At 55.5% G+C, this 16,201-nt stretch overlaps 1 protein-coding gene across 2 annotated transcripts; it reads left to right on the forward strand.

Annotated features, from left to right (window-relative positions):
• Nucleotides 1–10,830: 10,830 nt before the first annotated feature.
• On the forward strand, nt 10,831–16,019 carry TNK1 (tyrosine kinase non receptor 1). 2 transcript variants are annotated; one of them, XM_082860063.1, is made up of 12 exons: nt 10,831–11,009; nt 11,177–11,247; nt 11,373–11,564; nt 11,697–11,852; nt 11,970–12,253; nt 12,491–12,764; nt 13,957–14,051; nt 14,379–14,549; nt 14,801–14,880; nt 15,235–15,515; nt 15,598–15,693; nt 15,778–16,019. In XM_082860063.1, the coding sequence occupies exons 1-12, from the start codon at nt 10,847–10,849 to the stop codon at nt 15,889–15,891; spliced, it is 1,977 nt and encodes a 658-aa protein (XP_082716189.1). In that variant the 5' UTR covers nt 10,831–10,846; the 3' UTR covers nt 15,892–16,019. The 2 variants fall into 2 exon arrangements, with proteins under 2 accessions (XP_082716189.1, XP_082716190.1); XM_082860064.1 differs by having other exon boundaries at nt 14,394–14,549.
• Nucleotides 16,020–16,201: the final 182 nt, after the last annotated feature.

The raw sequence follows: 16,201 nt of genomic DNA on the forward strand, positions 1-16,201 counted from the left end.
AGACGAGGACACATCTTAGCCTCCAGTTCTAAGGAGCATGTGCCCACAACTTCCACTTCTCTCGTGGGGCGGGGTGGGGGGGGAGGGGGGCAACCAGACCCTTAGTTCCAGCCCCAACGGTTCAGTCTTCCAGACCCTGATACCCAGACATCCCCACAATCCCAGCGTCAGATGGCGTCCAGGGACCCAGGCACCCACAGCTGGAAAGTTCCTCGCCTCCAGTCCTCAACCAATCAGACAGAGGCAGTTACCGTGCCAGGAAAATATCTACAGAAGGAAAGAATCCCCTCCATACACACTCCCACTCCCACACCCCCTTCTGCCTGTTCCCGGAAAGCGGGGGCTGTCTGCCCCAGAAGCTCCTCTTGGCCCTCCTGTGACTGATTGGGAATCCGGGAATGAGTGTTCTGGAAAAGTCCCTCCCCCTAGAGTGAGACCACATCACTCAGACTGCTGGCATGCTACCCTTCCATTTAATACTGTGAAGGCTCCCACAGAGGCCCAACTAAACCTGTTGTCAAATGGCCTCGACCTCTGCCTGGCCTCTGTCTGCGACTGGGGAGGGCAGAGGGAGCGCGGGAGTCTCTTGTAGCCCAGTGGTTCTCAGCCGGGGGGGGTGGGTGGATTTTGCACGCGATGAGATGTTTGGCAATATATCTGGAGACATTTTTGATTGTTTTGATGGGGGGTTTTGAGGATGTGCTACTGGCATCTAGTAGGCAGAGACCAGGGATGCCGCGAAATATCCAAAAATGCCCGGGAAAGTCCTCCACGACAAAGAGCTATCGTGCGTGTCCGAACCGTCAGCAGTGTGTGGTTGAGAGACCCTGGTATTTGGTCCTTTGGCTATCAGGAGTTTGGGTTTGGGGGATGGGAGATGGGACATGAAAAGAGAGGCCTATCACCGACCGTAAGTCTCAGCCCAAGGACCTGGGCCGGCCTTCACCTAGCGCCGTGGTTTACAAACTGGGTCCCTCGAGGCTCCCAGTTCTCAACCAGCTGGACATTGGAGTCATCTGGGCAACTTTAAAAACTACCTGTTGCTGGGCCTCATCTCCAGAGATTCTGAGTTTGGTGGTCTCATATGGGGCTTCAGTTAATCTAACTTACAGCCAGGGTTAGAACCACTGTTTGGGGGATCCATTAAGGTCCTGGGGATGGAGAGGGGAATGCTTACCCCTCCCAGGAGAACACCTTCTATTTTGTTCTACACATTCTAGTCCAGTCCTTTCATTTTACACCAAAAAATGAGACCCCGGGATCACACAGCCAGGTCGTACAACTTGCCCGAGATCATACAATGATTCATACATTCATTCATTTGACAAATACTAAGGGATTGCCGGTCACGTGCCAGGCAGCGTTGCTGCCCGTACTGGGGTGAGAAACCCGCTCCCGACTGCCCAGGCACCACAGCTCTCCTCTGGTTTGCGGTAGCTGCCTCACACCCTCTTAGGCTGTGCCCTCTTTCCAGGCTCAGCATTTTGGAGCTGTCCTTGTTTTCACACCCAATGTGCAGTGGGTCAACCGTTCTGTCCATTCCTGAAGGATCTCTATCCCATCTGTCTCCTCCTCCTGCTCTATGGCCCCCAGCCCACTCTAGAACCCTCTCGTCGTGGACCCCAGTCTCCCAGATGTGCATCTGATTCTGCCCACGCCCCTCAAATCCACTGCACCCTCAGTGGCCACACTGGTCTTCTTAAAACTCCACATCGCTCAAACACCCTGTCCAGTATCAAATGATGCTTAAAAACTTGGGCTCTGGAGTTGGGCTGCCCAACTTCAAATCCTGGCTCTGGTTCTTACTGGACCTTGGGAAAGTCATTTAATTTCTCTGTTCCTGTTTCCTCATGTTTTAAATGCAGATCATATATTTCCTTGAGTCCATGGCTTTTTTTTTTTTTTCTGTTTACATTTGAACATCTCTGAAGAACCCATCTTAAATTGAAGACATGTCATGGCATAACGGTATATTTTACAATTGATGATATCTTAAATTCAACCCAGCAGTACTGACCTTACAGAATTACTGTGAGGTCCAAATCAGTCCATATAAAATCCTTGGGACTGTGCCCAACGTGTAATGGGCCCTCATTAACTATCAGCCATTATAATCTCTTACTTAAAACCTTCCCTAGCTCTTCCTTGCCTGCAGAGTATAGAGTTGGCCCTTGACCCTGACATTCAAGGCTCTCCATCAGCAGCTCCCACCATCTTATATAGTCATCAGGCCAGAACTGTCCAGACACAGAACTGGAATCTCCCTTGAACGCCCCACAGGCATCTCAGACTCCACACGTGTCCACCTCCCTTAGACACGCCTTCCTCCTGACCCCACCCCCTCCTGGGATCTCTCAGGCTTAATGGCAGTGCCCGCAGTGTCATGGGCATCCTCCTCCTCTCATGCCATGTGCCCACTTCTTACCTGTAGGTGATCTACCTTGGTCATACTTCTTGGAATCTGACCCCCAGGTGTCCCTGGAGCTTTATCTCAGCTCTGCCCACCTCACAGCCATACTGAGTCACTTCTAGTTGCCCCAACACTGTTTCCTCATGTCTGCTCGCCTTTGTCCAGTCTTGTGCCTCTACCTGGAATGACTATCTCCTTTGGCTCAGATATCACCTCTTCTGAGAGGCCTTCTCTGAGCTCCTGAGTCAGAGTGGCATGAGTCTGCTCTAGACATCTCTCATGTGGCACCTGTTACATCAGGTGGTGGTGTTTCTTTACACATCTTCCCTCTACACCACGCATTCCTCTCTAAAGCCACTGCTTAAGGTTTTGTGTCTTTGTTTCCTCAGAGCCTGGCACATGGGAGATGCCAGGAAGTGTCCCTGACGACTCCAGCACCTTCTCTGAACCCGTGTGATATGCCTTCCCCATATAAGCCCTTCATGAGCACTTAGCACAGGAGGCTGGTGGACTTTGTGCTTTTCTTGTGCACATAAGGCCAACCGACCGCAGCGTGGCCTGCCAGGGCAGGGATGGTTTTTCTGAGCCCCTCACCAAACGGGAGGCTTCTGTGGGTGTGGCAGTTTTAAACAATGGCCCCACATTCTTTGACATGCCTCCCATCTAGAGGTAGGTTCTATGTATCCTTCCCTTGACCCTGGGCTCCGTGACTAGCAGGCCAATTGAATGTGGCAGAAGGTACAGTGTGCCACTTTCTGAGCCCAGGCCTTAAGAATCTAGCACCTTCTGCCCTCTGCCTTTTGGGACACTCACTCTGGAACTCAGTCACTCATGCTATGTGGATGCCCAGCCTACGTCGAGTCCACATGGAGGACTTCCCTGGTGGTCCAGTGGTTAAGACTCCGTGCCTCCACTACAGGGGGCACGGGTTCAATCCCTGGTCCGGAAACTAAGGTCCCGCATGCCGCGTGGTGCAGCCAAAAGCAGAGTCCTCATGGAGGGATTCAGCCAAAAGCCAGCATCTACTGCCAGACGTGTGAGTGATACCACAGCTGTCAAGTCATCCCCAGACTTTGTTTTTCCACCCACGGCCCCAGACATAGTAGAGCAGAGATAAACCATTCCCACAGTGTCCTGTTGGAGGTCCAGACACTAAAAGTCTAGAGCATAATAAAATAGTTGTTTTAATGCCACTAGGCATTGTTGCTCAACAATAGATAACTGGAACAGTGGGGCAGAAAAAAAAAGGGCCTAGGAGCTGGCACTAAAGGCCCTGGGTTGGGACTTCTCTGGAGGTCCAGTGGTTGAGACTCTGCGCTTCCACTGCAGGGGACTCGAGTTCAGTCCCTGGCTGGGGAACTAAGATCCCGCATGCCGTGAGGCACGGCCAAAAATAATAATAATAAAATAAAATAAATAAAGGCCCTGGGTTGACGACATTGCTGGCCCTGCCACTTCCTAGCTATGTATGTACATGAGAAACATCACTTCACCAGCCTGAGCCTCAGTCTTCCTACCTGTAAAATGGAGTTAATGATGGCTAACAGGTATGGAGACTACATGTCAGACATCATTCTAAGCATTTGAAGCATTGTATTAGTGACCTACAGCTGTGTAACAAATTATTCTAAAACTCAATTGTCTAAAACGATAAAGCCTTACTATCTCACAGTTTCTGTGGATCAGAAATTCAGGAGCAGCTAAAATGGGTGTTTCTGGCTCAGGGTTTCTGATGAGGGTGCAGTCAGGATGTTGGTCAGGGCTGCAGAAATCTAAGGGCTGGTGGATCAGCTTCCAAGATGGCTCACTCACACGCCTGGCAAGTCGGTGCCGGCTGCCGGCAGGAGCCTCTCCATAGGGCTGCTTGACTTGCCTCAGGACATGGTGGCTGGCCTCCTTCAGAGCGAGTGACCCAAGAGAGGAAGGCAGAACCCACACTGTCTTTCACGACCTAGCTCAGAAGTCACACGCCATTCTTTTCACAATATCCCATTGCTTACACAGATCAGCCGTATTCATTGTGGGAAGGCACAGCAGCGTGACACCGGGAGGGCAGTTCGTTGGGAGCCATTTTGGAGACTGGCTACCACACACCTAGACACAGTTAATTCTCCAATAACCCCGCGAGGTAGATACTCCTAACAAGCTCATCTTGAAGATGAGGAAACAGAGGCATAAAAACGTGAAGTAACTTGCTCAGATTTCTAGGATGGTAAGTGGTAAAGCTGGGATTCAAACTCAGGTAGTCAGGCTCCAGAGGTGAGATCTCAGCTACTGCTCTGTAAAGGCCCTCAGCTCCATTATGAGCCTGAAGGAATATGGTAGATACAAGAGTGCTTCCACTTTAGGGGACTTCCCTGGCGGTCCAGTGGTTAAGACTCCGCACTTCCAAGGCAAGGGGCCTGGGTTCGATCCCTGGTTGGGGACTAAGATACCATCTGCCACGCGGTGCAGCCAAAGAATGAGGGAAAAAAATAAAAAAGGAGTCCTTCCACTTCAGAAAGTAAACCACCAGATATATACAAGGTGGTGGGCTGGTGACTCCATTAATGAGTGAGGCAAGTGCAAATTGGGAAAGGATGGGACCTCAGGGTCCTGGGAGATGGAGATGGGGTGACGGAACAGAGGGTTTTACCCAAGGGTCTGGGGGGAGCTAACCATGTGGCGCCAGGGAGTGCCACATGGGGAGGGGGGCAGGGATGGGCTCACCAGGAGAATGTTTACAGATAAAGTTTAGAAACTGTCATCCCCATCACTCCCAGCAAAGGAGCTCATGATGTCAAAAATCTTTGTTTCACTCTACCCAGATGACTCTGTCTCATCCCTTTGTTCAGCAAAGGTTACCGAGCACTTATAAGTCAGGCACTTAGACTGGGCACGGGGGACCTAGCAATGCCCAGGCAAGATGAAGTCACTTTCTACCTGGAGCTTGGAATCTAGCAGGGAAGACGGACAAGTTACTGGCAAATTCTACCAGAGCAATGAGTGCAATGACGGGAAAGCACAGGGATCTTGGGGTGCAGGGGAAGAGACCTGACCAGTTAGGAGTAGTCTTCCTGAACTTAGCAAGGCCAGGTTGGGAGAAGGGTGGGAAGACTTCCAAGCAGAGGGAACAGCCATGCAAAGGTTCAGAAGAGAGACAGCCAGAAGGCTGCGGTGCTTTCCCGGGCCCAGAGGTTGATGTGGGTCAGGTGGAAGGGGGAGAGCCTAGTGACCTCAGGGCTCAGAGGAGAAAAGGATAAGGTAAAGAGGCACCAATGTAGTTCCTGATAGGAGCCGAGAGGTTTCTGCACAAGGATGGGCCCTACTCCTCACCCAAACCCAAGGGGGGAGAGGGGAGGTTGGCCACCTGGGTGCCCTCTCTACTCGTCCTCCTGGTTCTCTGCCCTGCAGAGAAAGACTTGGCCCTGGCGGTGTGGATGTGTTCATCTTTCTCGGATGCAAGGCCTGCAGGCAGGGCAGAGGTTGGGGAAAGGCAGATGGAGGGGGTGGTGCTCGATCTGGGCCTCCAAGTTTAAGTGTTAGCAGGATGCCCCATCTCAGCCTGGAGGAGGTGCTCCCAGTGGGGGTGAGGATGGTCAGGCTGTGCTCCCCCACACCCCATCATCCTTTATGGGCAAAGGTGGAGATGAGAGACGCTTAACTCCAAAAGTAAGAAACGAATAGGGAGAAGGGGAGGGATAAAGGGGCCTCTGATTCCCTAGGTTTTTTCCAAGCCAAAGACAAAGGTGGGGCAGAGCCTCTGCCTCTGGTTTCCTGCTGGAGCACAGAGCACCTAGGCTAGGAGTCCAATCAGTAGCACCCCCCATCCTCAGCCTCCTCTCCATCCCACAGCCAAGGTCCAGGCAGGGGCAGCCTCTCTCCCCTGAACCAGTGGTCAGGGCCTCTTCCTTGAGCTCCCTGCTGCTTCTCTCTCACCTTTCCCTAGCCTCTTACTACCGCAGGCTGGTTCTGTCACTAACCTGTTAAACCTTTCAGTGGTTACCAGAGCCCTCAGGTAAGGCCCAAGCTCCTGAGTGTGTTCTGCAAGACCCTGCAGAATGAATCCAACCAGGGCAAGGATCACGTCAGCTTGTGCACCTGGGTCCCCAGAACCGTGAAAGCTTGCTGGAAGGCTGAACTGATGCCTAGTTTGGCTTCTGCCAGCCTCTCCGGCTGCATTTGCCTTCATATCCCCCCATGTGCTCTACACTCATGTATTCATTCAACTCCCAGAGGACCTGTAGTGCCCCCAGATCTGTGAGGACACTGGACATTCAGAGGAAAATCAGGTTTCACATGCTCTTCCCTGAAGGTGCCCATGGAGCATTGTGTTTCCCACCAAGAACTTGGACAACACCAAGATGAATCTCAAAAATGGGTTGAGTGAAAGAAGCCAAATGCAAATAATAAACAGTGTGTGATTCCATTGACAGAAAGGTCCAGAGCAAGCAAAAGTGATCTATGGGTTTTAGAAATCAGAAGAGCAATTGCTGGGGAATTCCCTGGCATTCCAGTGGTTAGGACTCAGCGCTTTCACTGCCAAGGGCGCGGGTTCAATCCCTGGTCAGGGGAACTAAGATCCTGCAAGCCTGCGCTGCATGGCCAAATTAAAAAAAAAAAAAAGAATAGCAGTTGCCTCTGGGGAATGGCATTGATTGAAAATGGGCATAAGGCTACTTCCTGGGATCACAGAAATGTTCTGGGGACTTCCCTGGTGGTCCAGTGGTTAAGACTCCGCGCTCCCGGGCTTCCCTGGTGGCGCAGTGGTTGAGAGTCCTCCTGCCGATGCCGGGGACACGGGTTCGTGCCCCGGTTCGGGAAGATCCCACATGCTGCGGAGCGGTTAGGCCTGTGAGCCATGGCCGCTGAGCCTGCGCGTCCGGAGCCTGTGCTCCGCAACGGGAGAGGCCACAACAGTGAGAGGCCCGCGTACCGCAAAAAAAAAAAAAAAAAAAAAGACTCCCCGCTCCCAATGCAGGGGGCTTGGGTTCGATCCCTGGTTGGGGAACTAAATCACACATGCCACACCTAAGAGTTTGCGTGCTGCAACTAAAAAAGTCCACATGCCACAACTAAATAAAAGATCCTGCGTGCCGCAACGAAGATCCTGCGTGCTGCAACTAAGACCCGGTGCAGCCAAATAAATAAATAAATATTTACCAAAAAAAAGAAAAAAAGAAAGAAATGTTTTGGGTCTTTATTTGCATTAACGGATATGTATATTTGTTGAAATGCATTGAACCATACAGTTAAATCTGTGCATGTTACTGAATATGTTATATCTCAGTAAAGTACTGTCAATAGAAAGTTTAGTAATGTTTATATAACTATAACTAACAAAACCCCCTCAGTGTATGGATTAAACAGCACATCAGACATAATCAAAGAGAGAATTGGTGAACTGGAAGAGAGTTGAAGAGATGACCTGGATTGCATTACAGAGACACAAAGAATGGAAAAAACGGAAGAGGGGTTAAAAGATTGGAAGGACAAAAAAAGAAAAAAGATTTGGAGGACAGTGAAAAGGCCTAGCATACTTCTAATCAGAGTCCTCAAAGGACAGAACACAAGGAAAGGAGGAAAAAGAGTATCTGGAGAGATACTGGCTGATAATTTTCCAAAACTGGTGAAAGATATGAATTCATAGACAAAGGAAATACAATAGAATTAATAGAAAGGGATCCATACTTAGACTCTTTGTAATATAACTACGAAACACCAATGATATCTTAAAAGCAGGGAGAAAAGACAGATCACCTACAAAGAAATAACAATTAGATTGAGCAGTCTTCTTCATAACCAATATGCATTGCACCTATGATATGCCTACACTGTCCCAGGTACCTTAGGAGGAACAAGACAGATCCAGCCCCTACTGTGTGGAGCTAGCCCACAGTATATCAGAGATGACAGATGTGGAGGGAACAATCACATGTCATCTGGCCTGGTTGGAGGGCAAGAGAATTGGCAAGAAAACCACAGAAGTAAAACTGTGAACTATGATTTTTTTCCCATTAAGGCTGGATTTTCCCATGTGTTTACCAAGATGAGGTGGGCTTTTCCTCCCAAGGGACTCTGGGGACAGCAGCTGCTATGCTTACACATCCTTCCTTGAGACAGAAGGAGACAGGCCAGATATCCTAAGGCTGATGGCTTCCTCCCTGGGACCCCTGAGGGAAAAGGAGAGAGCATCCTTCTCCTCAGAGCCTTCTTTGAGCCAGACTGTGTCCCTGCCCCACAGGCCAAGTAGCACCATACTGGGCCCTGGGGTCAGCAGAGGTGACATGTGGGGAGGGGCTTATGCCAGAATGAGGCCAGGAAGTGCCAGTGATGGGAATGCACGCCCTGAGGCATGGAGTGCCGCCCTTGATCACCAAGACCAGGTACCAAGCTGGGATGGGGCTGAGGAGCCACTCAGAAGCTGTCTCCACCCCCAGCCCCCTCCACAAGAATCCCCACAGAGTCCACCCTGCGGAGCTCCCCAAACGGTCCTTTTCAGGGGCAGCACATTAGACGGGGAAAAGGACATTCAGAGCTGGGAAAACGCCAATGGCTTCAGTCTTAGACTCTGTCCGGGCTGGGAGCTGACTTCGTGCACCACCATCAACACCTCCGCCGTGGCGCCCTTCCCAAGTCCGCTGCACCAGGCCGGCTTCCTCCATCAGAGTGCCAGGAAGCCCTCTCCCCTACTAGGGGGCTGCGACTATGTCCTGTTTAGCCTTATATTCCCGGGGCCTGGGCGGGATATCTCTACTAGGTGCGTATTCATTTAAGGGGTGGGGCTCTGCTTGAGAGAGGTGGAGGACTTGGTAAGAGGAGGTAGGGGAGACGGAGACGGGATACCGAGGAGGAAGTCCAGGGAGGGGTGAGAAGTTCTTTGGCGAAGTCTGGAAAGGGGGTGGGAAGGTGGAGAGAGGGTGGGAAGGAGGCGAGCAAAGGACAGGGGAAGGGAGGCTTCTCAGGATCTGGCCTGGCGGAGGAGCGGCCGCCAGGCGCCCTCACCTAGTCGACCGGTGGACCCGGGCCACGCCGCCAGGCCCCGCCCCCCGCGGCCTCCGTCCCGCCCTTCTCGGGATTTAGTCCCGGCAGCCTGGGAGGCTCCCCAGCCGCCGCTTCCGCTTTCGCGAGGTGAGGGTCCGGAGAGGCAGGGGCGCCGGCGAGCGGGCTGGAGGGGCGGCGGTCGCTTGGGAGCGCGTCCGCGGGTGCTGAGCCTCCCCTCCCCAGTCCTTACCTTCCGCGGGCGCGTCTCCTCCTGTCCCCCATCTCGTGCTTTCCCCTTCTCACCTGGCTACTGGTGCTGGTCTCCCAGCGTCCTGGGCTTTCGCCTTCCCCGCCCCTGCTCGTGCTCGATTCCTCGCCACCTCCGAGTGTCCATCTGGACCCTGCCTGGGGTCCTCCGCTTCTTCCGGCCTTCACTAAGTAGGGGGAGGGAGGGGGCCAGGTGTGTGTGCAGGCAGCCGGCACCCAGATCACCTAGAGCCTTATTTAATAAAGATTGGTGGAGTTGCCCTGGAGCCAGGTTAGAGCGAGTGACTCAGGTGTGCCGGCCAGGCTCTGTACCTGGAGCTGAGCTCAGGTGGGTGTGGAAGGGACTGTGCACCTGGCAGACTGGGTGGCTCTGAGCAGTACCTGAGCTTAACCGCCCATCACAAATGCCCGATTTGATTTCAAATGTTGCTGCCTCGGGTGTAGAGGAGGCAATGACCCTGGGCGTCTCTGGGCAGAGGAGGCAGTCTGCCCACATAACGTAGGTATGTGTGGACACCGTAACTTGATGTCTTGTGTGTTGTATGTGTTTGTGTGGACCTGGGTGTCTCAGACATGAGGCAGTGTATCTTGGAGGCAGTGAACTCAACATGTCTCAAGTAGGTGTGTGTGAGGGGTACCTGGCAGGAAACCTGGTGTTCTACGGCAGCGTATACTGGAATGCCTCAGCTTTGAGAGGACATGTATCTGGGTGTCTCAGGTGTCTTTTGCATCATATCTATAGGAGTGTGTGTGTGTGTGTGTGTGTGTGTGTTGTACCTGCGTATCTCAGGTATGGTGTGGTTAGTGTATCTGGGCATCTCTGGAGTGTATGTGGTGGGTCAGGATGTCTCAGGTGTACCTGAGTGGGTGTGTACAAGGGTGCACTTCAGGCCTAAAAGGTGGTGAATCTGGGTGGCCTAGGGGTACGGGCAGTGTGTCATAATAGCTCAAAGTGAGCAGGGCCACACACCTGGAGTCTGTGCAGCGCTGAAATCTTAGGTGTGAGGAGAACATTCTTCCTGGGGTTTGTGTGTGTGAGGGGCAGGAATCCTGGTTGGTTCTCGTGTCCCTCCCTCTGTACCTGAGTATTTCTGAGGGGTTGAGGGTGGAGCAGGCAACCATGTCTCTGGTTCCTGAGTGTCTCAGGTGCCCACCCTGGGCCATGCGTCTGGGGGACAGGGCACCACAGGGGTTCCTCCTCCAGACATGCTCCACGAGGCGGGCTCCCTGTGGCTGCTTCGGCTGCTTCAGGACATCCAGCTGGCCCAGTTTTACCGACCCATCCTTGAGGAGCTTAATGTTACTCGGCCAGAGCACTTCGACTTTGTAAGACCTGAGGATCTGGACGGCGTTGGCATGGGCCGGCCTGGTGAGGGTCCCCTGCCCCAAGGCCCTGCTGTCTCCTTCCGCAGCCTGTTAGTTGCTACTCTCTCCACCACCACCACACCCACCAGCCCCCTTCTTGCCTGTAAATCCCTTGCATCCTGCTCCCCGCCTCCCCCATTACCCCATCCCTTTGATTCTGGCCTTCCCCAGCCCAGCGTAGACTGGCTGAAGCTCTGAAGAGGCACCGTTCGGGGCTCAAGTCTAAGAACTGGGTCTACAAGGTGTGTGTTTTGGGGTGGCGGTGAGAGGCTTAAAGGGCCAGCTCAGGCCCCGGCAGGGGCTGGGCTGAGTGGCAGAGAAGGATGTATGCAGGGTTCCACACACATGATTTCCACCACTGTTTCAGATCCTTGGGGGCTTTGCCCCAGGGCAGAAGGAGACCACCCCACCCTCAGACAGCCTTCCATCCCTCCCTGAGCCAGATGGGGGACTCAAGTGTCTGATCCCAGACCGGGCTGTGTGCAGAGGGGAGCTTCTGGGCTCCGGCTGCTTTGGTGTGGTGCACCGAGGGCTGTGGACACTGCCCAGTGGCAAGGCTGTGAGTCTCCAGGGAGCCCACTTCATTCTGGGTACCTGGGTCAGCTTCTCCCTCTGTTCTGTGTGCCCCTCTGCTCTGGCCTTGGCTTAACTGTTCCCTACGTTGCCTGATGGTGCTTCCCCCCACCCCCAGGTCCCAGTGGCTGTCAAGTCCCTCCGGGTGGGTCCCGAAGGCCCCGAGGGCACTGAGCTAGGGGACTTCCTGCGAGAGGTATCCATCATGATGAACTTGGAACACCCACACTTGCTGTGTCTGCACGGCCTCGTACTGGGCCAGCCTCTGCAGATGGTGAGCAAACCCAGACGCCGGCTCGCGGGACAGTCCCGGGGGCCGATGTGCGACAGGAGGGTGAGCGCCAGGGTCTCGTGTGGCCGGACCACCGCTCGCACGGCTGTGCTCCCACAGGTGATGGAGCTGGCGCCCCTGGGCTCCCTGCACGCACGCCTGACCGCCCCGGCCCCCACGCCCCCGCTGCCCGTGGCCTTGCTCTGCCTCTTCCTGCGGCAGGTGGCGGGGGCCATGGCGTACCTGGGGGCCCGCGGGCTGGTGCACCGAGACCTCGCTACGCGCAACTTGCTGCTGGCTTCACCGCGCACAATCAAGGTGGCTGACTTCGGGCTGGTGCGGCCGCTGGGCGGCGCTCAGGGCCACTACGTCATGGGCGGACCCCGCCGCATCCCCTACGCCTGGTGAGGGGCCGGGCGGAGGGGAGGGATCTGAAGGGCAGGAGCTGAGGGGGTGCGGAGGGGCTGGTCCTCTGAGGGAGGCGTAGATTGGAGGAGTCGTCGTCGGGTCTGGAAGGGCCAGGAAAGGAGGACTTCTGAGCACCACGGCGGGCGCACTAAAGGGGCATGCCCAGTGGCAGGTGGGCGCTCCGGGGCACACACCCGGCACACATCCAGCCCCCTTCAGCTCCGCTTCCGCAGGTGTGCGCCGGAGAGCCTGCGCCACGGGGCCTTCTCTTCTGCCTCGGACGTGTGGATGTTTGGGGTGACGCTGTGGGAGATGTTCTCCGGGGGCGAGGAGCCCTGGGCCGGGGTCCCGCCGTACCTCATCCTGCAGCGGCTGGAGAAGGACCGAGCCCGCCTGCGTAGGCCTCCGCTCTGCTCCAGGGCCCTCTACGCCCTCGCCTTGCGCTGCTGGGCCCCCCACCCTGCTGACCGGCCCACCTTTTCCTACCTCGAAGGGCTGCTCCAAGAGGTGGGAACTCCTGCCTCCCCAGAAACACTCAGTCTCTTTTCCCTCCGTTCCCTCTCCTAGGGTTCCATGCACAAGACTAATGTATACTGGTTCCCGGGTTGGGGTCTGGGACTTGGCTCTGAACGAAGCAGATCCAGTCCCTGCCTTCAGGGTGCTCAGAGCCCCAGGGAGACAGCTGGGGTCTAGTGGATGCAGGCTGAAGGGCCGGGGGCTGGAGCAGAGAGAGGGAAGCCCAGAGCCCAGAGCAGTAGGATGTAGTGGGTGTTTGACAGGCAGAGGAAAGGTTCAGCGTGGGAGGGGGAAGTACGGTGATTAAGGTGGCAGAGGCATCTTAGGGGTGCACCAAGGAGGGACTTGTGAGACACGGTAAATAACCAGCGCTAACACCTAGAGCACTCGATCTGTGTAAGATACTGTACTAAGTGCCTTATGTGTATCCTTATACATGTTCACTCGTTTAATCCTCACAACAACCCAGCTCGATTTTAGAGAGGGGGCAGTTAAGGCACTGACAGTTTAAGCGATTTGCCAAAAGTCACACAGGAAGTGGAGGACTGGAGATCTGAATCAGTCAATATGACTTCAGCGCTGTGCCCTAAATCACTATATACTCTACTATTGAAGGAGTTTAGTCCTTAACTCTGAGGGCACCTGGGGGCCATGGAAAGGGCTGTGAGCAGGGGAGTTATAAGCCACATTCCAGGTTATGTCACTCTGGTTTGGTGCAAGAATGGATTAGAAGGACGGTACTGAAGGTAGAAAAACCAGCGGGCCACAGTGGCTGTGAAGCAGAAGTAAGATGAAGAGGTCTGGCCGAGGGTCGAGGCAGTGGTGCTATGGTGAAGTGGAAAATTCCCAGAGGTGCTTGGGAGGCAGATATGATGGGCCTGGGTGTGGAGTAAAAGCAGTGTGCAGGGTGACTCTCCCCTTGGTCCCCTAGGTAGAGGCAGGGTCCCCCTTTGTTGCTCCTTGACCCCTGGGCTGTGTCCAGCTTGGCACGGGATCCAGGTCTGCCTCCTCCACTGGATTACAACTGAGGGACAGGGACAGTCCCACCCTGGGGCCAGGACAGAGGACATACCTGGTATGGGTTTGCTTGCTGGGTACACGAACAGTCTCCACTCTGCTCCCATGATATTACCCTTCTGACTCAGGCCACAAGCCCAGCCACCCTCTCCTCCTGTCTCTGTAGGCCTGGCCTCCTGAGGGACGTTGTGTGAGGGACGTCACAGAGCCCGGTGCCCTGAGGATGGAGCCTGGTGACCCCATCACTATCATCGAGGGCAGGTGAGGGCCTCGTGCCTCCCACCCATCCCCAGGGGGAGGACTCCCTCCGCACCCTCCTGGCCCTGGTCCCAGCTCAGCTTCTCCCCAGCTGCTTGAACCCCAATCCTCTGCCTCATCTCCTCCTCTCCCCACTGGGCCCCGAGAGCTCCACCACAGTCCTGGCCTCCGGGCTGGAGCCACCGCTGGCCCATAGAGCCCTTTTGTTTGAGAGAGAAAAAAAGCTTCCCTTCCTCCAGGCAGATGCAGCTCCATGGCGCACAGCTTGCGAGCTGAATGTGGGCTGGAGCCCAGCCCTCACTCTCCCCTGGCTCCCATCCCCTTCACCAGCGCCTCTTCCCACAGCCCCGACTCCACAACCTGGAAGGGCCAGAATGGTCGCACATTCAAAGTGGGCAACTTCCCAGCCTCAGCAGTGACGCTGGTAGACTCACCAGCCACCCATCCAGTCCTCAGAGGCTCCCCTGCCCGGGGAGAGCGACGCCAGGGAAACATAGATGGGTGAGGACCTGATACAGCTGGGGGCAGAGCTGGACTGGGGGAACCAACCCAGTCTAGCAACTTCTCTGGAAGGGGAGCCTGGGGAGGCGGATGGGGTAAAGCTGGGGGGGAGGCTGGACTCGCCTTCCCGCTGGAGCTTCCACTCTGGGTCCCGGCCTGCCTGGAAGCCCCAGAGGTTCTTTGGGAGAGGGCGCTGCTATAGGGGGTAGGGCTGGGGGGTGTGGAGAACGAACTGGAACACTCTCCAACAGGGACAGAGTGAAGGTAAAGCTTCGGGATCCCCCTCCAGCTCGGGGCCAGAGAAGGGATGTGGCCCTGCAGAGGACGAAAGGTGGGCATGGCGGTGAGGGACGGGGCTTCCAGGGTCTCCGAGGACGTCAAGGACAAGCCTCTGGCGATGCCCCCTGCTCTGAAGCCCTGCCTTTGCAGATATGATTTCCCCACCTGTGGTTTCCTGGCCCCCATTCTGCCTGCTGACATCCTGGCTGTACTTTAGACAGAGTCTCCCCACTGCAGCCCTGGCAGTTCTTTGGACCCTCAGCTGCTTCGGCCTGGGCGTCCAACCTGCACACCTAGTTTCTTGTCCCCCCAACACGAAGACCACCCCGAGGACAGTACAGATAGCCAGAGAATGGGAAGAAGGCAGCTGGGCTTCCTCTCAAGTTATTTTTTCTCAAATGTGTAGGCATTTCCAAGAGTCTGGAGTCGGTTCTGTCCCTGGGCCCCCACCCCACAGGAGGTGGGTCGAGCCCCCCCGAACTTCGACATGCCAGAACTGTGCCCCCCAGCTCCCCCGTAGCCACCAGCTCCTCTTCCCAGCCCAGCCAGCCTCCCAGGGAGCGGCCTCCCTGGCCCAAAAGAGAACCCCTACACAGTCACCCTGTGGGAGCGCCTGGAGCCAGCAAAGCCACCGTCCCCTCTGGGGGACTCTTGCCTGACCCCGAGTTGCAGAGGAGGATTATGGAGGTGAGGTCTCCCTGAAGAGTCCTGGTGTCCAGAAGGGGCTACGGGCTGGCGAAGGGCCTAAGTGAGGCTTTGTCCCCGGCAGGTGGAGCTGAGCGTGCATGGAGTCACCCACCAGGAGTGCCAGGAGGCTCTAAGAGCCACCGGGGGTGACGTGGCTTCTGCCATCCGGAACCTCAAGGTACAGCCACACCCTTCTCTTGGGTCCCTGCCCCTCCCAGACTGGCCCTCTGGCCGCCAGCTGCCTTTCCCCTTGTCCCCACAGGTGGACCAGCTCTTCTATCTCAGCAGCTGGTCCAGAGCGGACTGCCGGCGCATCCTGGAGCGTTACCAGTGGGACCTCTCAGCCGCCAGTCGCTACGTCCTGGCACGGCCCTGAGCTCTGCTCCTTTGGGCACAGACACCAGGCGGACCAAGGGCCTGGTCACGTGGGACCAAGCAGAACCGGAACAAGGTCCTGACAGGGTGTGTTCCCACCTGGGGAGAGCCTGCCATGGGCAGGTACCGGAGGAGCCCAGGATCGGGCACTGGTGAGTGTCTCCTCACCCTGCCCGTTGGTGTCTGAGGGCGTGAGCTCCCTTGGCCATAGGAGGATCTAGTGCACTCTGCCCACCACATTCCCAACAAAGGAGGACTTGGAGGAACAGAGCTGCGACACGTCACACCCATGGGAAGCTTCTATCGCTACA

The sequence above is a fragment of the Leucopleurus acutus genome (assembly GCF_964270905.1).
Source record: "Leucopleurus acutus genome assembly, chromosome: 19".
NCBI classification, from domain to species: domain Eukaryota; kingdom Metazoa; phylum Chordata; class Mammalia; order Artiodactyla; family Delphinidae; genus Leucopleurus; species Leucopleurus acutus.

Excerpts from the sequence above, each read along its gene's own strand:
- TNK1 (XM_082860063.1), top strand. The coding sequence starts at position 10,847 with ATGCTCCACGAGGCGGGCTCCCTGTGGCTGCTTCGGCTGCTTCAGGAC. Across the intron at positions 12,765-13,956 it reads TCGAAGGGCTGCTCCAAGAG|GCCTGGCCTCCTGAGGGACG; the intron begins GTGGGAACTCCT and ends CTGTCTCTGTAG. Across the intron at positions 15,516-15,597 it reads TGCAGAGGAGGATTATGGAG|GTGGAGCTGAGCGTGCATGG; the intron begins GTGAGGTCTCCC and ends TGTCCCCGGCAG.